Source organism: Neovison vison, chromosome X (assembly GCF_020171115.1).
Source record: "Neovison vison isolate M4711 chromosome X, ASM_NN_V1, whole genome shotgun sequence".
NCBI classification, from domain to species: domain Eukaryota; kingdom Metazoa; phylum Chordata; class Mammalia; order Carnivora; family Mustelidae; genus Neogale; species Neogale vison.
In genome coordinates this window covers 98931052-98954776 of record NC_058105.1, presented here as the reverse complement: position 1 = coordinate 98954776, position 23725 = coordinate 98931052, and the positions used below count along the sequence as shown (strand labels likewise).

The 23725-nt window shown below is 42.9% G+C and overlaps 1 protein-coding gene across 1 annotated transcript; it reads left to right on the top strand.

Annotated features, from left to right (window-relative positions):
• The first annotated feature begins 10035 nt into the window (after positions 1 to 10035).
• LOC122897413 lies at positions 10036 to 16416 on the top strand. Its single transcript, XM_044235646.1, has 2 exons — positions 10036 to 10225; positions 15256 to 16416. The coding sequence occupies exon 2, from the start codon at positions 15257 to 15259 to the stop codon at positions 15908 to 15910; it is 654 nt and encodes a 217-aa protein (XP_044091581.1). The 5' UTR covers positions 10036 to 10225; position 15256; the 3' UTR covers positions 15911 to 16416.
• Positions 16417 to 23725: the final 7309 nt, after the last annotated feature.

Below are 23725 nucleotides of genomic sequence, written 5' to 3'. Positions count from 1 at the left end.
AGACTATTTAGGGTTCAAAGTGCTCTTTTTAGTCCAGTTGTTCCTAATTCATAAGTATACTGCACTTAAAGCCACTAATCTACACTATCTGTAAAAATGATATTTGAAGAGAGCCATGGAATATTAATAGTTCTGATTCTTTGTATATATCACTTCAACATCACCATACTTCTTGCTACTTTCAATACTCAGTCCCTTTGCATTTGTGGTTAATGATGGTTTTAATAAATTTATAAATCATATTTAAAAATAAGTACACAGTGATGTCAATGGAAACAGTATGGAGTAGGGAATTCCAAAAGCATGTTTTTCCACAAAAGCAGCAAATAAACTGGCAAAAACTTCCAGAAGCAACTTCATCAGAACACTAGAAACTAATTACAATGTACAGCCACCAGGAAAGGAAAAGAGCCTTTAAAAGCCTGGCCTTATTCCTGGCTTCCCTTCTCAGCGACATCTTGGAAGACAACAGCCCACATTCTAGGTATAGGTTCCTCATAGGAGAGGGAGAAAGATGGACTTTATTATCAAAGAACTGAGGTTGACTGTTTAGTCCTATGTTTTGGCTTCCTGAGCTCTAAGGCTTGCCTTTATTTTTTCTTACTGGGTACTCTCTCAAATTGGAGGCAACTAGCTGGGGATGTTTTTCAAAAACACTTAAATGCATTAGCTGCTACCACCTGGATAAGGGAGGAAATCTGAAGTAAACGGACAAACTGAAAAGCTTGGGAATAAAAAGAATAAGGACTTTGGAAAACTTGCACATAGGAATCTAGATGGCTAAACACACATAAAGAGCTCAGTGAATGCTCTAAAAAAAATCTGATGGACTCTAAACTCTCAACTTTGACCTTCAGATTCTCTATAAGCAGAAAGTGAAGGTTCTGGTAGAGTTGTATGTTGCCTGGCTGAAAATTGAAAGTTTTCTCCAAAACACACAGAGAGCCCATCTGCTAAAAATAGGATACTTTCAAGGAGAGGGGCACAAGGCATCTAATGAGCTCTGTCAACTCACTAGCTGACCACTATAGTAACAAGACTACAGGGGTCACATGTGACAAAGAACACAGACTTTACAAAATGTCATTAATCCAACTAACACCTCAAACAGGTAGCAAAACAAACCCTGAAGAAAAAGGAAAATTGCATTTCCAGAGTTGCCATTCTGTAATATTAATTCATAGCCCTATGCACTACTGAGAATAGTACCCAGCCCTGAACATCTATAAGCCTGACCAGAGAACCTAGGAAACCACAAAGCCAAGCCCATAGCCTTGCTTATCCAGCAGTCCACATGTTCTCAGTTAGTGGCATCCCCTGCCCCCATGCTAACCCCAGAGCTTGGCAGTGGCCTTACCCAAAAATAGACGCTGACAGCAAGCCTCACCTACCCAAGGATGTTACCAGCAGACATGTCCAGAAACCCACAACAAGTTTCTACAAATTCAAAAAGATGAAAGTCATACCATGCATCTTTTCTGACCACAATGCTATGAAACTAGAAATCAACCACAAGAAAAAGTCTGGAAAGAGCAAAATTACATGGAAATTAAATAATATGCTACTACACAATGGGTCAACCAAGAAAAGAAAAACAATCAAAAAGTACATGGAAACAAATGAAAATATAATGGTCCAAAATCTGTGGGGTACACCAAAAGTGGTTCTAAGACATATGTATAGCAATATAGACCTACCTCAAGGAATAAGAAAAATCTCTAATAAATGACCTAAACTTACACATAAAGGAGCTAGAAAAAGAACAAAGACCCAAACCATCAGAAGGAAGGCAATAGTAAGTATTAGAGCAAAGATAAATGATACAGAAGCTAAAAAACAATAGAACAGATCAACAAAACCAGGAGCTGGTTCTTTGAAAAGATAAACGAAACTGATAGACCTCTACCCAGACTCATCGAGAGACAGGCAGGGGGAGAGACAGAGAAAGAAGATTCAAATATACAAAATCAGAAATGAAAGAGGAAAATTAACCAAAACCAAAGAACTAGAAAAGATTGCAAGAGAATATCATGAAAAATTTTATGCCAACAAATTGAACAACCTAGAAGAAATGGATAAATTCCTAGAAAAATATAACTTCCCAGAACTGAATCAAGAAATAGAAATTTTAAACAAACCGGGTGCCTAGGTGGCTCAGTGGGTTAAGCCTCTACCTTTGGCTCAGGTCATGATCTCGGGGTTCTGGGATCAAGCCCCACGACAGGCCCTCTACTAAAAAGGGAGCCTGCTTTCCCACTCTCTCTGCCTCCTTGTGATCTCTCTGTGTCAAATAAATAAATAAATAAATTTATAATTTAAAAAAAATTTTTAAACCAATTACCAGCAATAAAATTCAGTCAGTAATCAAAAATCCCAACGAACAAAAGTCCAGGGCCAGATGGCTTCACAGATGAATTCTACCAAACATTTAAAGAAGAATTAATGTGTATTCCTCTCAAAATATTCAAAAAATAGAAGGGGAAAGAAAACTTCCAAATTCATTCCATGAGGCTAGTATTACCCTGATACCAAAGGCAGATAAAATAACATGCAAAAAAAAAAAAGAGAGAGAGAGAGAACCACAGGCCAATACCTCTGATGCACACAGATGCAAAAAATCCTCAACAAAAACATCAGAAATAAAAAACAAGATATAACAACCGATACCACAATAATACAAACAAGAGAATGCAATGAAAAATTATATGCCAACAAAGTGGACAACCTAGAAGAAACAGATAAAATTTTAGGATCATACAACCTTAAAAAAACTGAATCAGGATGACATAAAAAATCTGAAGAGACAAATTTCTAGTAATGAAACTGAATTGGTAGTCAAAAATCTACCAAAAAGAAAAATCCAGAATCAGATGACTTCACAGGTGAATTCCACCAGACATCTAAAGAATAGTCATTATCTATACTCCTCAAAATATTCCAAAAATATAAGAGGAAGGAAAGCATGCAACCAAATTCTATAGGGGCATCATTACCCTGAAAACAAAAGACAAAGACACCACAAAAAAGGAAACTATAGGTCAATTATTCATGATGAACATAGATGCAAAAATTCTCAGCAAGGTATTAATAAATTGCATTCAACAATACATTATAAGGATCATTCACCACAGTCAAGTGGGATTTTTTCCAGGGATGTAGGGATTGTTTAATATTCACAAATCAATTAACACTATACTCATTAACAAAACAAAGAATAACAATCATATAATCATCTCAAAAGATGCAGAGAAAACACTTAATAGAATTCAACATCTGTTCATGATAAAAACTCTCAACAAACTGAGTTTAGAGGGACCATATCTCAACATAGTAAAAGCCATATATGAAAAACCCACAGCAAACAGCATACATAATGGTGAAAAACTGAGATTTTTCCTGTAAGATCAGGAACAAGACAAGGATATCCACTCTTGCCACTTTTATTCCACATAGTCCTGGAAATCCTAGCCACAGCAATCAAAGAAGTAAATGAAATAAAAGCCATCTATATTGGAAAGGAATAAGTTAAACTGTCACCACAGAAAACCCTACAGACTCCACCCAAAAACTAAGAATAAATTAGGTCAGTAAAGTACAGAACACAAAACTAAAACTGAGAAATCAATTGCCTTTCTATATACTAATGACAGAGTTGTAGAAAGAGAAATTGAGAAAATTCTTCCATTTATAATTGTACCGAAAAGAATAAAAGTCCTAGGAATATACTTAACCAAAGAGGTGCAAGAACCTATACTCTAATGACTATAAAACACTGATGAAAGAAATTGAAAATGACACAAATAAACAGAAAGATATGCCATGCTGGTGCACTGGAATTAACATTGTTAAAATGTTCATACTACCTAAAAGCAATCTATAGATCCAATACAATCCCTATCAAAATACCAACAGCATTTTTCAAAAAACTAGAACAAATACTAGAATTTGTATGAAACCACTAAAGACCCCAAATAACCAAAGCAATCTTGAGCAAGAATAAATCTAGAGGTATCACACACATATATGGCCAATTAATCATGACAAAGGAGGCAAGAACATACAGTGGGAAACAGACAGTCTCTTAAATAAACGGTGCTGGGAAAACTGGACAGCTACATGCGAAATAATGAAACTGGACCACCTCCTAATACCATGCACAAAAATGAATTCAAAACGGATTAGCGACCAAAATGTGAGACTTGAAGCCATAAAACTCATAGAAAAGACCACAGACAGTAATTTCTTTGAAATCAGCCATAGAAACATTTTTCTAGATATGTTTCTTAAGGCAAGAAAAGCAAAGCATTTCCTTCTGCACAGCAAAGGAACCCATCAACAAAACAAAAAGCAACCTACTGAATGGGAGAAGATATTCTCAAACGATGTATCCAATAAGGAGTTATTACCCAAAACATATAAATAATTTATACAATTCAACACCAAATTAAACAATTAAAAAATGAGCAGAGGACCTGAAGAGACATTATATCAGAGAAGACATCTGGATGGCCAACAAACAAATGAAAAAAAATACTCAACATTACTAATGATCAGGGAAATGTAAATCAAAACCAAAATGTGATATCACTTCACACCTGTCAGATTGGCTAGAATCAAAAAGATAAGGATGAAGAGAAAGGGGAACCCTCATGCACTGTTGGTAGTAATGTATACTGCTACAGCCACTGTGGAAAACTCTATGGAGATTCCTCAAACAATTAAAAATAGAAATATCATAGGATCCAATCATTCCACTATTGGGTATTTGCCCAAAGGAAATGAAAGCACTAATTTGAAAAGATATCTGTGTCCCTATGATTACTGCTGCATTATTTACAGTAGCCAAGATACAAGAGCAAGTGTTCACTGATAGATGAATGGATTAAAAAAAGAAGTGGAGTATATACACAATGGAATATTACTCAGCCATGAAAAGGGATGTGATATTGCCATTTGTAACAACACAGATGGACCTAGAAGGTAATATGCTAAGTGAAATAAATCAGACTGAGAAAGACAAATAACAGTATGATTTCATTTATAGGTGAAATCTAAAAAACAAGTCAATAGATAAATAGAAAGCAGAATTAGACCTATAAACACTGAGAGCAAAGTGATGGTTGCCAGAAGGGAGGAGGGTTGGGAGACAGGCAACATGGATAAAGGGGAGAAGGCAATACAGGCTTCCAATTATGAAATGAATAAGTCACAGAATAAAAGGTACAGCATAGGGAATATAGTAAATGATATTGTAATAGTGTTGTATGGTGACAGATGGTAGCTACACCTGTGGTGGGCATTGCATAATGTATAGACTTGCATCACTGGGTTTTACCCCGAAACTAGTGTAACGTTTTTGGGCAACTATACTAAAAAAAAAAAAAAAGGATGAAATTAGACTCCTATTTTATACCACTCACAAAAATGAACTAGAAATGGATTAAATGCTTAAAAATAAGCCCCCAAGCCGTAAGACTACTAGAAGGAAACATAGGAAAAACTTTGTTAACATGGGTCTCAGTAATAATTTTTTGTATAAAAATTTTTGTATAAAATACCTAGAACATAATCAAAGCAAAAAATAAACTGAGACTACGTCAAACTAAAAAGCTTCTGCACAGCAATATTAAAAAATCAACAAAATGAGCAGAAAATGTGTAGAATGGGAAAAATTACTTGCAAACCATATATATGATAAGGGGTTAATATCCAAAATATATAAATAACTCATATAGGCTAACAGCAAACAAAACAATACAATCTAGTTTCAAATTAGGAAAGGACCTACATAGGCATTTTTGACACTTCTCCAAAGAAGATATATGAATGACCAGGAGGTACATGAACACTAATCATCAGGAAAATGCAAATCAAATCCACAGCAAAATATCACCTCATGCCTGTTAGAATGGTTAGCATCAAAAAGAAAAGTTAACAAAGATAACAAATGCTGGCCATAATGTTTGCAGAAGGGAATCCTTGTTCACTATTGGTGGGATGTAAATTGGTACCATTGTGCAATATATAGATATCTATATAGATATTATATATATCTATGTATAGATATATATGGAAGTTCCTTAAAAATTTAAAAAATACCCTACAGTATGATTAGCATTTCTACTTCTGAGAATATATCTGAGGGAAATGAACACTATGTTGAAGAGTTATCTGCCCCCCATGTTCATGGCATCATTATTTATAACCAAGGTATGGAAAAAAATCCCAAATGGCCATTGATGGTTGAATGAATAAAGAAGACTTGATATATATACACAATGAAATATTAACCATAAAAAAGGGAAATCTTACCATTTGAGACAATGGGGATGAACTTTGATAGCATTATGCCAAATGACCTAAGTCAGACAGAGAAAAACAAATACTGTATGATCTCATGTATATGAGGAATCCAAAAACAAACTCCTAAAAAAAAGACATTAGATTTATGGTTGCCAGGGGTGGGGGGGCCAGGGAAGTGGGAACTGTATAAAGGAGGTCAAAAAGTATAAACTTCCAGTTGTAAGATAAAGAATTACCAGGGATGTAATTTACAACGTGATGATTATAGCTAATGCTGCTGTAGGATTTATAAGAAAGCTGTTAAGAAGAGTAAATCCTAAGTGCTCTCATTGCAAGGAAAAAATGTTTTTCCTTTTTTTTGTACTTACATGCGATGATGGATATTAACTAAACTTGTAGTGGTATCATTTAATATAAGATATATAATATATTTTTATATAAGATATTCTACTTAAATATATAAGATATGCTATGTAAGATATTATATATAAAAATATATAATATATAAGATACTATATATAAAATGTTATATATATATAAAATCAAGCTGTGTAACTTAAACTTATATAATGCCATATGTGAATCATATCTAAGTAAAACTGGGGGGAAAAAATCATACAGCATTTACACATTTCAAGCACACCCTTGTTCCCTCAACCATTTTTGCGACCAATCCTTGCCTTAGAGGATGTAAAATAAGAGGTGGCACTTTTCTATAGATAACATAAAGGCCAGTCTTGTATACTGTAATGCATGTGCCTCACAGCAAGCTTTTGATTGCTGAGGCATTCACTTCAAAGACACCTATCTTGAAGAAACACAGGACCAGCCACTCGGATAGAGAGCCATGCCACCTACCGCTGAAGTTTCCTTTGTTTTAGAGATCTCTGGTTGACTTAGAAAACTGTCTATTTGACACTTGTTTGTTCCTTCCCACATTTTAATTGCCGCTCTTATGTTTTAAGTTCACAATTAGGGAGGAGGCAAGATGGCAGAGGAGTAAGGGACCCCATTTCATCTGGTCCCTTGAATTTAGCTAGATAACTGTCAAACCATTCCAAACACCCATGATTTCAGCCTGAGATGTAAGAAAAAAAAATCTGGAACTCTCTAAGTAGAAAAGCAACCACTTTTTGCAAAGTAGGATGTGCAGAGAAGTGAATCCGAGGGGAGATATCAGAAGATAAATGGAGAGGGGAGGAAGACTCTGTAAGCCAGCTACCGGAAAGTGACAGAGCACCAGAGGGCAAAATCCGAATCCTTAGTAATCTGTTCCAGTGAGAGACATCCCTGCCTGAAAGGGGTTCAGGAGCTAAAATGGGCAGAGTTCTAGGTGGGTCAATGTGGGCTCAGGATCCCAGGAGTCACAGAACTAACAGGAGGGCCTGAGCTAGTAGAGTTCCCAAGCAATGGAGCAGGGAAACTGGTTACAGTCAGTAAGCCCAGAAAGGGGCTCTCGGCTCAGTTAGCCATAACCAAGAGCCAGGCCTGATCAGGTGACCGCTTTCTCCCTGGGCACCCTGCAGCGGACTGGAATGTGGGGGCCCTCTGCCATCCCCTAGGAGGGGTGGGAGGGGTTTGCCCATGACTGGGTAACAGCTCTCAGGGCAGTGGCCAAGTAAAGGACTGGATAGGGTGACCCTCTGCCTTCCACTGGGAGGTTCGCTATGGCCACACACCACGAGAGACTGCAGTTTGGCACACATAAAAGTGAAGACAGTTTTTCCCAGAGGGTTTACTAAAAGAGGGGACCATGAACCTTTGGCTCTGGAGCTTGAGATTGGGCATGGCCATTTTTCTTTTGATCCTCTAAAGAGATGCAGAAAGCCTTCAGGTAACAAAAACTACAGAGAGGATCAGCTTACACTGAGCCCAGCCCCCTTGCAAAGGGAAGATGCAACTCCACGCAGGCAAAGACACCTAAGAAGCAGCACAGCAGGCCCCTCCCCACCAAGACCAACTAGAAGAACAGGTACTCAACTAGTTTCCAAGACTAAAACTCTGGTGCTAGAGAAAAACAGTACATAGAACTTGGAGGTTTTTTCCCCTCATGATTTATCTTTCAATCTAAAATTTTCCATTTCTCTTTTTTCTTTTTTTCCCATTTCTACAAGTTTCTTATTTTATCACCTCTTTGTTTTTAAGTCACTTTTTAACTTTGATTTCTTACATCTACATTTGGTAGGTATATTCTTTATTTTTGGCCTCCTTTCACTCTATTCAATTTTATTTTTGTATATATAAATTTTGCTTTCTTTGCAATTTGGAGATTTAGTGTCTTCTAACACAGAGACCAAAATACACTAAGGAGCAACTGGATCACCCTGTTTTGTCTCCCCTGTGAGATTCTATCCTCCCCTCCCCACTCTTTATTTTGTCTTTTGTTCTTGTTTGCCTTTCTGTTTTGGTTTCTGACCTCTTCAGATTTCTCTAGTGTGGATTTTGCTTGGGTCATGTTGATATTTTTGATTCTGCTCACCCAATCACCCATTCTTCCCTGAGCAAAATTACTAGAAGGAGGAAGTCATAACAAAAGAAAGAACCAGCGGTAATGCTCTCTGCCACAGATCTAATTGATATGAATAGAAGTAAGATGTCAGAGATGGAATTCAGGATAACAAAGTTCATAGCTTGGCTTGAAAAAGGCACAAAAGACCCTAGAGAATCTCTTAGTGCAGAAATGAGATCTAATCAGGCCAAAATTAAAAATGCTCAGAGATGCGATCTAAATTGGATGCTCTAACAGCTAGGGCAAGTTAGGCAGGAGAGAGAATAAGTTCTCTAGAAGACAGGTTGATGGAAAGGAAAGAAGCTGAGGAAAAGAGAGAAAAACTACTAACAACCAATGAAGAGGCTTCGAGAAATCAGTGGTGCCATAAAATGATCCAACATCAGAATTACTGGGATGCCTGAGGGTGAAGAGAGGGCCAGAAAGTATATTTGAGCAAATCATAGCTGAGCGCTTCCCTAATCTGGCAAAGGAAACGGGCATTCAAATTCAAGAAGTAGAGAGGACCCCTCCCCAAATCAATAAAAATAGATCAACACCCGACATATAATAGTGAAGCTCGCAGATTTCAGAGACAAAGAGAAAATTCTGAAAGCAGCTCAAGACAAGAGTTTTTAACCTACAAACACAGGAACATCAGACTAACATTAGACCTATCCACAGGGACCCGGCAGGCCAGAATGGGTTGGCATGATATATTCAGGGTATTAAATGAAAAGAACATGAAGCCTAGGGTAATTTATCCAGCAAGGCTGTCATTTTGAATGGAAGGAGAGATAAAGAGCTTCCAGGACAGACAGAAACTGAAAGAATATGTGACCACCAAGCCAGCCCTGCAGGAAATATTAAGAGGGATCCTGTAAGCAGAAAGAGCCCAAGAGTAACATAGACCAAAAAGAAACAGCGACTGTCGGGAGCCACGCTGGCAGAACAAGAACAAGATGGCGCATGTGCTTTTGAGGAACTAGATGTGATTGGCTGACAGCTTATGTAAGAGGTGCATGAACACTGCGTGACCCTTAGGTGGTGGAAGGGAATGATCATGCGCGCGCTGCATGTAAGGGCTGCTCATTGGCTGTTGCAAACTGTATATATATGTGTGAACTTCCATGTAGGGGAGGAGCGCGGGGCCGCGGGAGCGGTGGACCAGCACGGGTTCCCAGCGCTGCGGCGCGGTGCGCGCGGCGGAGACCCCTGGGGCCCCCGGACGGGGCTGCTTCGAGCAGGGCGTCCCAGGGACAGAGCTGCCCCCAGATCGCGGCGCAGGAGGAGAGGCTATGAAGAGAGCGCAATAAAGAAGCTTGCCACCCTGTGTGCCCCCGGGTCGTTCTTGATGGCGAGAGCGACAAGTGGTGCCGAAACCCGGGAACGCTTACGTGGTGGGAGGACACACGGGAGCTAGGCAACGATAAGGTAAGAGTGCACCCATTTCTGTCTTGTGACAGGGAAGTTCCTTAGGGACGAGAAAAGTAAAGGTTTCCAGAATGGGAAACGAGATGGCTAGGTATAGAATGGAGGGGCCGTCAAGGGACCTTCTTAAGGCAAATGGCACACCCTTGAAAGCGAAAACGGCCCGCTCATTTTTAAGAGAGGTGGGGGAGGTCGCTCCATGGTTCCTAGAGGAGGGGCTGCTGAATATTCCGCAATGGGAGCTTTTAGGGGAAGATCTCAGGCGCAGTCCAAATATCGCACCTGGAACTCTTGCCGTGTGGTCTTTGGTGAGGGTCTGCTTACAATCTACACGAGAGCCCTTAAAGCAAGCAGTGCAACATGGAGAGGAAGTTTTTGAGCAAGTGAAGGAGGAGTCCCGTAAAGGGTCCTCACGAGACTCCGATTCTGAAAGTGAAAGCTCAGAAGGGCTCTCGGACAGTGAGCTAAATGACATAGAAGAAAAGGAGAAAAATAGAAGGGAGGAATCACAAGGTCTACAGGCCTTAGAGGAGCTTAAAAAACAGCTTGAGAAAAAAGAGGAAGCACTAAGAAAGGCCATGGCGGAGTTAAAATTGCAAGAGGAAGCTGTGGCGCAGTCAAAATTAAAAGCGGAAGAAGACGCTGTGGCGCAGTTAAAATTAAAAGTGGAAGCTACAGCGATGGTGGACCCTACTCTTCCACATCCCGGCCCAACCGCTCCACCTTATGAGTGGCCTCCACCTTATTGGTCCGGAAAGGGGGTTTTTTCCCCATTATGGAGGATCAGAATCAACAGAGATATCACCAACCTCTGGACTTTAAACTAGTAAAGCAATTAAAGGAGGCAGTCATGTCTTATGGGCCCCAGGCTGCCTTTACTGTGTCCCTGGTAGAAACTATAGGGAGCCTTTTCCTCACTCCTGAGGACTGGGGCAACCTAGCTAAAGCGGTTTTGACCGGAGGTCAATATTTGGAGTGGAAGATCCAAAATCAGGATAACTGTCAGGACACAGCGCGGAGAAATACAGCCGCAGGTAATCCTCAATGGAACATAGACATGTTAACAGGCACAGGACAATACCTCGGATCCCATGCACAGAGCAATTATCCACCTGGAGTGTATCAGCAGGTAGCAACTGCAGCCTTAAGGGCTTGGAAGACTCTGCAGGGGGGCAGGAGACTTACAGGGGCAACTGTCCAAGGTGATACAAGGACCAAATGAACCTTATGCAGACTTTGTGGACAGATTAATGCAAACAGCAGGCAGAATGTTTGGGGACGCGGATGCAGCTATGCCATTGGTCAAGCAGCTAGCCTTTGAGAATGCTAATAAATGGTGCAGAGAAGCCATTAGGCCTTGGAGGGCGAAGAATTTGTCAGCATATATTAAAGTCTGCAGAGACATCTCGGGACCAATGGTCCAAGGTCAAGTTATGGCCGCCGCCTTCGCACAGGCCTTACAAGGCGCTGGGGGGGACTCGTCCCAAAGGGTGCTTCCTGTGTGGCCAGGAAGGCCATCTGAAAAGGGATTGCCCAAAACGAGGGACCCAAGCGGGGGGACAGAAACAGCCGCAGCCAGTTAAGTTTGTAAGGCCAGAAGGAGCACCCTTGGCTAAACTGCAGGGAGGCCCTAAACCGCAACTTTGCCCGAGGTGCAGAAAAGGAAATCACTGGGCTAGCAAATGTCGCTCTGTGGCTGATATTGAAGGAAACATCCTTCCCACAAATAATTGGGGAAATTCAAAAAACGGGAAGCAGGGCCCGTCCCCCCGGGGCCCGAATCAAATGTACGGGGCGGTTATGACGCTGCCACAAGTGCCGAGACAATTGTACCCACCTACAGGCCCAGAAGAGCCACCTCAGGCTCAGCAGGACTTGACATCTGTGCTGCCACCAGATTGGTCTTAACCCCAGAAATGGGAGTGCAGACACTGCCCTCCGACTTTCATGGGGGCCCACCGGAGGGCACAGTAGGACTACTTCTAGGCAGAAGCTCTTCCACCCTGAGAGGCCTTATTGTCCACCCTGGGGTGATCGATCCAGATTTTACAGGGGAGGTAAAAATCCTAGTGTCATCCCCAAAGGGCATCTCAGTTATCAATCCAGGGGATAGAATTGCCCAACTTTTGATACTGCCTAGTAAACATGACAATTATGAATCTACAGGCAGGCAAAGGAGTGGAGGGTTTGGATCAACAGGGACTTCTCTAGCCTGTTTAACAATGGACATGAAAGATAGGCCTATGACATTTCTAAAAATAAGAGGAAAACAATTCTGGGGACTATCGCATACAGGAGCAGATAAGAGTATAATAAATCTAGCAGATTGGCCAAAACAATGGGCACTCGTTAAGGCCAACCAAACTCTGAGAGGGTTAGGAGTAGCTACCAGCCCAGATATCAGTGCCTCCTCACTAGATTGGGAGGATGAGGAAGGCCATAAGGGAGTTTTTCAGCCCTATGTATGTTCTCTCCCAATAACCCTCTGGGGACGAGATGTACTTGAACAAATGGATGTTGTATTAACCACAGAAAGAATTTATAGTGACAACGCTAGAAATATGATGAAAGCCATGGGCTATAAATCTGGTCACGGCCTGGGCCCAAAAGGGCAGGGGACTCCTGAACCAACACCCATGGGAGGCCAGGGTTTTTCCCAGTGGCCACTGAGGCAATAAAGATTGAATGGAAGGATGACACACCACGATGGGTGCCTCAGTGGCCATTGACAAAAGAAAAATTAACAGCTGCAAAACATTTGGTTGAGGAACAGCTTAAAGCTGGGCACTTACGTGAATCAGTATCTCCCTGGAATACCCCCATATTTGTTATAAAGAAAAAATCAGGAAAATGGAGATTATTACATGATTTAAGACGAATAAATAGCCAGATGCCAATAATGGGACCCATCCAACTGGGTCTCCCAGTTGTCACTGCCTTGCCTAAAGATTGGCCTTCTATAGTAATTGATATCAAGGATTGTTTCTTTTCCATACCCCTACATCAAGATGACACAAAAAGATTTGCTTTTACCTTGCCGGCCATCAATCATACTGAGCCTGATCACAGATATGAGTGGACAGTGCTCCCTCAAGGTATGGCCAATAGTCCGACCATGTGTCAGATATAGGTCAGCAGGGCTCTAAAGCCATTCCGAAATGCATTCCCAAATGTTTACTGTTATCACTATATGGATGATATTCTAATTTGTGGTAATGATGCGCAGACTCTCCCAGCTGCGCTGACCTATTTACAGCAACAATTGGCTATATGGGGGTTAACAATCTCCCCAGAAAAAATTCAAATGGGAAATTTAAAGGAATACCTAGGCTTACAAGTCTCCAATTCTATAGTAACACCACAGAGAATGCATATCCGTAAAGACCAGCTCAAAACATTAAATGATTTTCAAAAACTTCTAGGAGATATTAACTGGATACGACCATACTTAAAAATAACTACATCAGAGTTGAAGCCATTATTTGAAATCCTGCCTGGGGACCCTAAATTGGATTCTCCAAGAGCACTCACCCCGAATGCCATCAAAGCTTTACAGTTAGTTGAAAATAGGTTAGCCCTAACGACAGCAGACAGATGTGATCTAGAAAAACCTGTATATGCCATAGTCATCCCATCCCCGGGATCACCTACGGGAGTGTTATGGCAAGGAGGACCCCTACAGTGGATTTATTTACCACATAACCTTACCCGGGTCATTACCCCTTACACCACTGTGGTGGCTACTGTAGCTAACAAAGTCCTTAAGGCAAGCATACGAATTCTCGGAAGGCTGCCTGACATATGTGTAGTCCCTTATGACAAGAACCAGCTAGACATCCTTACAAACACTGTCGATGATTGGACCATTGTAACAACCTCCTATCCTGTCTGGTGCCACCACAATATTCGCTGACGGCAGTAAGCAAGGAACGGGTGCTTACATCATTAATGGACAAGTTACACCTGTGGTGGTGCCTGCAAACTCAGCCCAACGAACTGAATTGCTAATGGTCATCATAGTCTTACAAAGATTTGGTGACCAACCCATCAATATAATCTCAGACAGTAAATATGCAGTTGCCGCCACTCGGCTGATAGAAACAGCCATTATCTCCACCAATCAATCACCTATCTCTTCTTTGCTGACAAGTTTACAGGAGGCAGTGTTGGCTAGGCACGCACCCTTCTACATTGGACATATTAGAGCTCATTCAGAAATGCCAGGGTCTATGGCAGAAGGAAATAAAATAGCTGATGCTAATGCAAAATTTGATTTCTGTGGGACAATAGAAGAGGCTAGAGAATATCATAAAAAATGGCATGTGAACTCCCTAACCCTAAAAACGCGATTTAATATTTCAAGAGCAGACGCACGTGATATAGTGAAAGGATGCGGTAATTGCACTGTGCACCTTCCTACACCCTCCTTAGGAGTAAACCCAAAAGGCTTGTTGCCTAATCACCTTTGGCAGATGGATGTAACTCACATACCATCCTTTGGTCAGCAACAATATTTACACTTAAATGTTGACACCCGCTCTGGAATAATCAGTGCAACCCCCCTAAGGGGTGAAAATGCAAAGAATGTGATGACCCATAGCTTGCGCAGCTTTGCATGCTGGGGAGTACCTAAAAACCTAAAAACAGATAATGCACCTGCTTACACCTCCAAAACTCTTAAGAGTTTTTTAGCATGCTACAATATTCAACATAGCACTGGAATACCATATAATCCACAAGGTCAAGGAGTGGTGGAGAGAGCCCACCTGACATTTAAAACAACCCTACAAAAAATTAAAAAAGGGGGAATAGGGGAGGACTACAACACACCTAATGATCTCACTAACTTAGTAACCGTCATTGTAAATTTTCTAACCCTGGACAAAGATGGCCTTTCCGCTGCAGAGCGACATTGGGGCCAGCAAAAAAAGATGCAAATGATGGTCAAATGGAAAGATATACTTACAGGCCTCTGGAGAGGCCCAGACCCAGTGCTCCGATGGCACCGAGGATCTCTCTGTGTTTTTCCTCAGGATGCGCCAACTCCAATCTGGGTGCCGGAGAGGCTCACGAGGATGGTGGTCATGGAGCCTGTGGACCCTGTGGATGATGATGATGATAAATCTACATCCCAACACCAAGACAACAGCGGAGCCAGTCCTCTGTACATCGCAGACTTGCCTCCTGTCTGAATGCTGGAACACCTCGAGGGGCGACTCTGCAATACTCACCAGAATCCCTACGTATATCCCAATACCAGTACAAGTGGACTCGAACAATTTGCCGGTGTTGCTTCGCCACAAACGAGACTTTGGGATCACCGCAGCCGTAATTGCAGCCATTGCAGCATCTACGGCCGCCGCAGCAATAGCGCTAACAACATCAGTACAAACTGCTGCAACTCTCAACAACGTCACAGGACTGGTGGCCGAGGCTCTCGCAACACAAGACCAAATCAATGGACATTTACATGCAGGGATTCTCATTGTAAATCAGAGAGTAGATCTAGTACAAGAACAGGTTGATATCCTGGGGTCATTATTGGCTATTGGATGCATAAGCAACATGCCAGGACTCTGTGTTACCCCAGTAACTTATAGTAATTTAACTATTGCGGCAAATCTCTCCAAACAGCTGGGACGTATGCTCAATGGTACCTGGAATCTCAAGTTCCAGAATTTAACCTGACAGTTAAGAGCCCAAATCGTCACCCTAAATGCCACTAAGGTGCCCATTGCCTCAGTCCAAGATTGGCTTAACATGCTGCAGCAATCAGTCTCATTCCTCAAACAATGGGCCGGCCTGGGAGCCTTGGCCATCCTGCTAGTGATAGCCAATGTATTTATGATACGCTGGTTTTGTAGCCTCGGTTGTCGACAGCGTCGACAGCAACAACTCATGGCCCAGGCCATGATGGCTCTCGAGGCTGGTACCTCCCCCCAAGTATGGCTAGGCATGCTAGACCGGTAGTCAAAGATGGATAAGACTGATCCCACACCATAGCAACCTAAGACAGGGGCCCCTCGACCAGGAGGAGTACCCAATGATGGGTAAGCATGGGTAGTGAGGATCGGCAACCTAAGACAGGCACGGTCTCAGTCATCACATATAAATAAAATAAAAAAGGGGGAGCTGTCGGGAGCCACACTGGCAGAACAAGAACAAGATGGCGCATGTGCTTTTGAGGAACTAGATGTGATTGGCTGACAGCTTATGTAAGAGGTGCATGAACACTGCGTGACCCTTAGGTGGTGGAAGGGAATGATCATGCGCGCGCTGCATGTAAGGGCTGCTCATTGGCTGTTGCAAACTGTATATATATGTGTGAACTTCCGTGTAGGGGAGGAGCGCGGGGCTGCGGGAGCGGTGGACCAGCACGGGTTCCCAGCGCTGCGGCGCGGTGCGCGCGGCGGAGACCCCTGGGGCCCCCGGACGGGGCTGCTTCGAGCAGGGCATCCCAGGGACAGAGCTGCCCCCAGATCACGGCACAGGAGGAGAGGCTATGAAGAGAGCGCAATAAAGAAGCTTGCCACCCTGTGTGCCCCCAGGTCGTTCTTGATGGCGAGAGCGACAAGCGACACTCTACAGAAACAAGAACTTTACAAACAATACAATGGCACTAAATTTATATTTTACGATGGTTACTCTGAATGTAAATGGGCTGAATGCTCCCATCAAAAGACACAGGGTATCAGATTGGATAAAAAAGCAAGACAAATCCATATGATGTCTACAAGAGACTATTATTATATATTTTTTAAGTTTTGACAGAGAGAGAGAAACAGCAAGAGAGGGAACTCAAGCAGGGGAAGTGGGAGAGATAGAAGCAGGTTTCCCACTGAGAAGGGAGCCCAATGCAGGGCTCGCTCCCAGGACTCTGGGATCATGACCTGAGCCGAAGGCAGACACTTAATGACTGAGCCAAGCAAGCACCCCAAGAGACTCATTTTAGACCCCAAAACACATCCAGACTGAAAATAAGGGGGGTGAAGGACCATTTACCACAGTAATGGACCTCAAAAGAAATCAAGGATGCAAGGGTGGTTCAACATTCACAAATCAATCAGTGTCATACATCACATCAATAAAAGAAAAGAACCATATGCTCCTCTCAATTGATGCAGAAAAAAACATTTGACAAAATACAGCATTCTTTTTTTAAAAGATTTTATTTATTTATTTGACAGACAGAGATCACAAGTAGGCAGACAGGCAGGCGGGTGGGGGGGAAGCAGGCTCCCCGCTGAGCAGAGAGCCCGACGCGGGGCTCAATCCCAGGACTCCGGGATCATGACCTGAGCCAAAGGCAGAGACTTTAACCCACTGAGCCACCCAGGTGCCCCGACAGCATTCTTTCTTGATTAAAATTCTTCATCATGTAGGGATAGAGGGCACATAGCTCAATATTGTAAAAGTCATCCATGTAAAGCCCACATTGAATATCATTCTCAATGGGGAAAAAATGAGAGCTTTTCCCTTAAGGTCAGGAACACCTGACAGGGACAGGGACGCCCACTCTACCACTACTGTTCAACATAATGCTGGGAGTCCTAGCCTCAGCAATCACCAAAAAGATATAAAAGGCATTCAAATTGGCAAAGAAGAAGTAAAACTCTTCACAGGTGACATGACACTTTAAGTGGAAAACCCAAAAGACTCCACTCCAAAATTGCTAGAACTCATACAGGAATTCAGCAACACAGTAGGATACAAAAAATCAATGCACAGAAATCAGTGGCATTTCTATACACTAAATATGTGACTGAAGAAAGGGAAATTAAGGAATTACACCAAAAACCGTAAGATACTTAGGAATAAACCTAACCAAATGGCAAAGAATCTATATTCAGAAAACTATAGAATACTCATAGAAAGAAATTGAGAAGACTCTTAAGAGATGGAAAAACATTCCATGCTCCTGGAATGGAAGAATAAATTCATTAAAATGTCTGTGCTACCCAGAGCACCCTACACATTCAGGGCAATCCCTATCAAAATACCATCAACATCTTTCCCAGAACTGGAACAAACAATCCTAAAATTTGTATGGAACCAGAAAAAAACCTGAATCACCAAGAGATTGTTGAAAAAGAAAACCAAAGTTGGCAGCATCACAATTCCAAACTTCAAGCTCTATTACAAAGCTGTCATCATCAAGACAGTATGGTACTGGCACAAAAACAGACACATAGATCAACAAAACAGAAGAGAGAGCCCAGAAATGGACCCTCAATTCTATGCTCAACTCATCTTCGACAAAGCAGGAAAGAATGTCCAATGGATAAAGGCTAGTCTCTTCAATAAATGGTGCTGGGAATATTGGATAGCTGCATGCAGAAGAATGAAACTGGGCCTTTCTCTTACACCATACACAAAGATAAAACCAAAATGGATGAAAGACCAAATGTGAGACAAAAATTCATCAGTATCCTAGAGGAGAACACAGGCAGCAACCTCTTTGACCTAGGCCACAGCAACTTGTTAGACACCTCTCCAACGCCAAGGGACAAAAGCAAAAATGAAGTATCAGAACTTCATCAAGATAAAAAGCTCTGCGGTGAACGAAATAAAAGGCAACATGCAGAATGGGAGAAGATATTTGCAAATGACATATCAGATAAAGGACTAGTAGCCACGATCTATAAAGAACTTATCAAACTCAACACCCAAAGAACAAAAACTCCAGTCAAAAAATGGGCAGACAACACGAACAGACACTTCTCCAAAGACATCCCAAATGGTCAACAGACACACCAAAAAGTGCTCCACATCACTTGGCATCAGGGAAATACAAATCAAAGCCACAATGAGATACCACCTCACACCAGTTAGAATGGCTAAAATTAACAACACAGGGAACAACAAATGTTGGCAAAGCTTGAGGAGAAAGGGGAACCCTCTTACACTGTTGGTGGGAATGCAAGCTGGTGCAGCCACTCTGGAAAACAGTGTGGAGGTTCCTCAAGGAGTTAAAAATAGAGCTACCCTATGACTCAGCAATTGCACTACTGGGTATTTACCCTAAAGATACAGATGTAGTGAAAAGAAGGGGCACCTGCACCCCAGTGTTCATAGCAGCAATGGCCACAACAGCCACACTGTGGAAGGAGGTGAGATGCCCTTTGACAGCTGAATGGATGAAGATGTGGTTTATACCTACAATGGCATATTACTCAGCCATCAGAAAGAATCCATACGTACCGTTTACTCAATGTGGATGGAACTGGAGGTACTAAGTAAAATACGTTAAGTGAAGTAAGTGAATCAGAGAAAGACAATTATTATATGGTTTTACTCATATGTAGAATATAAGGAATAGTGCAGAGGACCACAGGGGAAGGGAGGGAGCACTGAATGGGAAGAAATCAGAGAGGGAGACAAACCATGAGAGTCTCTTAACCCTGGGAGAAAAAAAAACTGAGGGCTGGTGGAGGGGAGGTGGGTTGGGGAATGGGGTAACTGGCTGATGGGCATTAAGGAGGGCACGTGATGGGATGAGCACTGGGTGTTAACCACAACTGGTGAATTATTGAGCACTGCATCTGAAACTAATGATATACTCTATGTTGGCTAACTGAAGTTTAAATAAATAAATAAATTCACCACTAGTAAACTGCATAACTCTAGGTAGGCACCCCACCCTAAGCTCTAGTAAAAGCAGAACCCCAGATCTTTGTATGTGTGTGCTCTTACTCTCTCATGCTGTCTACCACAACCCCACTGTATGGGCCCACGCATATAATGTGTTCTCCAGGATTTGAGAGTAATAAGTTGTATTGTTTTTTTGAAGTTCCCTGATGCTTGTTGCCTAGGTAGGCCTTATAATCCTAAGAAGAACCACAAGGGCTGGTCTGGCTTACGACATTGGCTCTGAAAGGGGAAACGCCTGTGAGGGTTCACCTCGGGCCCAGTGGGGTGCCCCTAGGCATTTCAGAACAGCAATACTGGGCCCAGGCTGGCCCCAAACAGTTGGCTAGTTGGTAGGACTGCATGATTGTTGTTGCAGTTAACTGAAGGGAATGCACGTTATTTACAACTGGCTGACTGACTGACCCGGGGCCGGGGGGGCGGTGGTTAGCGCCCTCTGCGAAGGTAGCATCGCCGGGTGGAGGTCTGCCCCGCCGCCGTGTGCTTTTGCATATTGCCCGCGCCATGTGTTGCCTGTGCATTCATCCTAAAATGTCGCTGCTGCTGGAATAGGTCAACAATCTCCCCAGAGCAGCATGGTCAAGGCCACGTGGTCTTATGAGACAGTCAGACCACGAATTATGAAGGCCTTAATGCATTATTCATGTGCCTGACGGTCCTTCACGCCACGAGGCCAAGCGGAGCTAAGGAGGTTGAACTGAATCTCAAGGCTATTGTCACTGTCCCAGGAAAGGCCCTTAGCTAAAGGCACAATGTAAGGATGTTCCCATAGGCAAGGAGGGTGGGAGACCCCCACCAGAGACCACTGTGTCAGTGGGTTGTGCCTGGACTGTACGACTCAACCCAGAAGTTACAAACTTGCGTGACAGGAAACCAGAGGCACGGTGAAAGGCGGAATGCAAACACAAGAGAGCTCTTGCTCTCACTTCCGATCCCCTGATCTGATAGGATATCATGGGTCCAATTCCTGGTGGAATGTTACTAACAAAACAAATCAGTGGGCGAATAGAAGTGTCCTGAACTGCCGGTGGCAGTGCCTGCAAAGGACCTCGAGGAGGTGGCCTAGGTCCTTGATCAATGTTAAGACCCCCTGGAAAACTCCTAGGTGTTGCTGAGAGCCGACTACACTCCAGAGGCCCTGGGGGGCTTTTCTCTCAGACCCTGTAAATACTGCTCTAGTGTAGGCAGACTCCAGTCCTGCAGATGTCCATTAGGATAATCTGGGAAAAGAATGGGGTCACCTACGAGGAGGGCTCACAGGATATCATCCACAATTGTTTTCTGGTAACAACATGTAAGATTAAGGTAGCAGGAGAAACTGTAAAGTAGAAACCAAAATTAACAAAACAGGAAACAACATGTGTCGGAGAGGATGTGGAGAAAGGGGAACCCTCTTACACTGTTGGTGGGAATGCAAGTTGGTGCAGCCTCTTTGGAGAACAGTGTGGGGATTCCTCAAGAAATTAAAAATAGAACTTCCCTATGACCCTGCAATTGCACTCCTGGGTATTTACCCCAAGGATACAGATGTCGTGAAAAGAAGGGCCATCTGTACCCCAATGTTTATAGCAGCAATAGCCACGGTCGCCAAACTGTGGAAAGAACCAAGATGCCCTTCAACGGATGAATGGATAAGGAAGATGTGGTCCATAAACACTATGGAGTATTATGCCTCCATCAGAAAGGATGAATACCCAACTTTTGTAGCAACATGGACAGGACTGGAAGAGATTATGCTGAGTGAAATAAGTCAAGCAGAGAGAGTCAATTATCATATGGTTTCACTTATTTGTGGAGCATAACAAATAGCATGGAGGATAAGGGGTGTTAGAGAGGAGAAGGGAGTTGGGGTAAATTGGAAGGGGAGGTGAACCACGAGAGACTATGGACTCTGAAAAACAATCTAAGGGGTTTGAAGTGGCGGGGGGCGGGAGGTTGGGGTACCAGGTGGTGGGTATTATAGAGGGCACGGATTGCATGGAGCACTGGGTGTGGTGAAAAAATAATGAATACTGTTTTTCTGAAAATAAATAAATTGAAAAAAAAAAGTGTGGCTGAGGGGCGCCTGGGTGGCTCAGTGGTTGAGCCTCTGCCTTTGGCTCAGGTCATGATCCCAGGGTCCTGGGATCAAGCCCTGCATCAGGCTCTCTGCTCAGAGGGGAGCCTGCTTCCCCATTCTCTCTGCCTACTTGTGATCTCTCTCTGTCAAATAAATAAATAAAATCTTTTTAAAAAGTGTGTCTGAAAAATTCAAACCTTTCTTAAATGTTTTGTGCAGCCGGAAGGAGAAAAGGGAACTTAACAGGCCATTTTGTGTTTTCAGAACAGGCCCTGAATTGTTACCCAAGGCTGCCAACATGCATTAACCTGGCCAGGATCCCTAAAGATCTAAAAATCCATAATCTTATAAGAGGTCCTCTGGGTTCTATGCACATGTCCTCTGAGATGACAGAGATCCTGAGCCCCCTCAGCTTTCCCCTGACGGGGCAGAACCATGCTTCACAATGCGTCCTGGCCACCAAGGGAAGAGCTGACAGGGTTATGGAGGTCTCTTGTGAGGAGAAAGAGGGAAAGGGAAGGCAAAAGCCTCTAGGGCCACCAGTATTTGTACAGGACCCTCCCTTTCCTCATTTGGACTATTTACTGCCTGGTGCCACGGCCATCCTTCTATCACAGCAAGCGCTGCGAAGGCTCGCAGTGAATGGAAACCATTAGACGAGGCTCATCTCCTATTGTACGAAACGGGCACAGTCCAATGGGTTGATCATTTCCATGATCATCATGACCCCTTCCTTCATTTCCCACCGTGAAGAGGCCCCATTTTGACCGGGAGTCCAGAGAATTCTTTTTAAAGGGTACTCCTCCTGATTACAGGATGGCACTACTCTATTTATTACAACTGCTGAAACCATCCCAACGGCCCCGAGGGCACTGCCATGGTTGATAGACCTAAAGGGGATTCTCACCCAGATATTCAGACTCCTTCCCTCTGTTGCCACTGCTCCAGAAAGGTCTCACTCTAACAAATTTCTTTCAATAGAAAGGGTTCCCTACTCCTTCCTTAATGAACTCTGATCTAATTTTGTCCTTTACGGGAATACATAGGTGTATTCCCACTGGGAGTTATAAAATCTCCTGCATCCTGACACCTAATCTCCAGACAGCAGGTTTCTAAACGGCAGGACCCAAAACTAGCATTTTCCCAACCACAACCCTCTTCAGTCATCCATCTTCTTGACACGTAACTTCCCTTTAACCCCTCTGGCCCCAACCCAGTTTCCACGTTTCCCCTTCCCTAATCTCAAGGACTGGCAGCCATTTAAGCCCTACCCTTGAAAATTGGTGACTCCCCAGGGCTTGTCCTATCTCCTGAGGTCAAGTGCCCCACACCACTCCAAGGTGCCATTGGGACAATAAAAACACACAGTTCTTTGTGGCCCTATTAGACACCAGGGCCCAAGTCACTGTCATTACACATGACCCAAGTCGCTGCCAGTCAATTTCTTTAAATTTCCAAAAGGGGAGCCCTTCTACCTACAGGTCATCACCAGTAAAATAATCAAAGGCTCACAAATCCATTCAGATGTAACTATTGGGACCCCATTCACCTCAAAAACCTTCCTCTGGTTGTGGCCCCCTGGCTCTTTTTTTCCCTATTATAGGTGTGGATGTACTGATACAATGTCATGCCACAAGGAACAAGGCCAGGTTTTTGGCCTTCCTGGTAGGACTTGCCAAATGGACACTAGTGACTTTCCCTCCCAGTCAAGATGGTAAACACTCTTGAATAGCAACTTAAATGAGGCACTGAAAGCCTGTGCTTGGTCATTAAAGATATTCTTGAGGCAAGAGTCA

Coding starts and splice junctions, on each gene's coding strand:
- LOC122897413 (XM_044235646.1), top strand. CDS start 15,257: ATGCGCCAACTCCAATCTGGGTGCCGGAGAGGCTCACGAGGATGGTGG.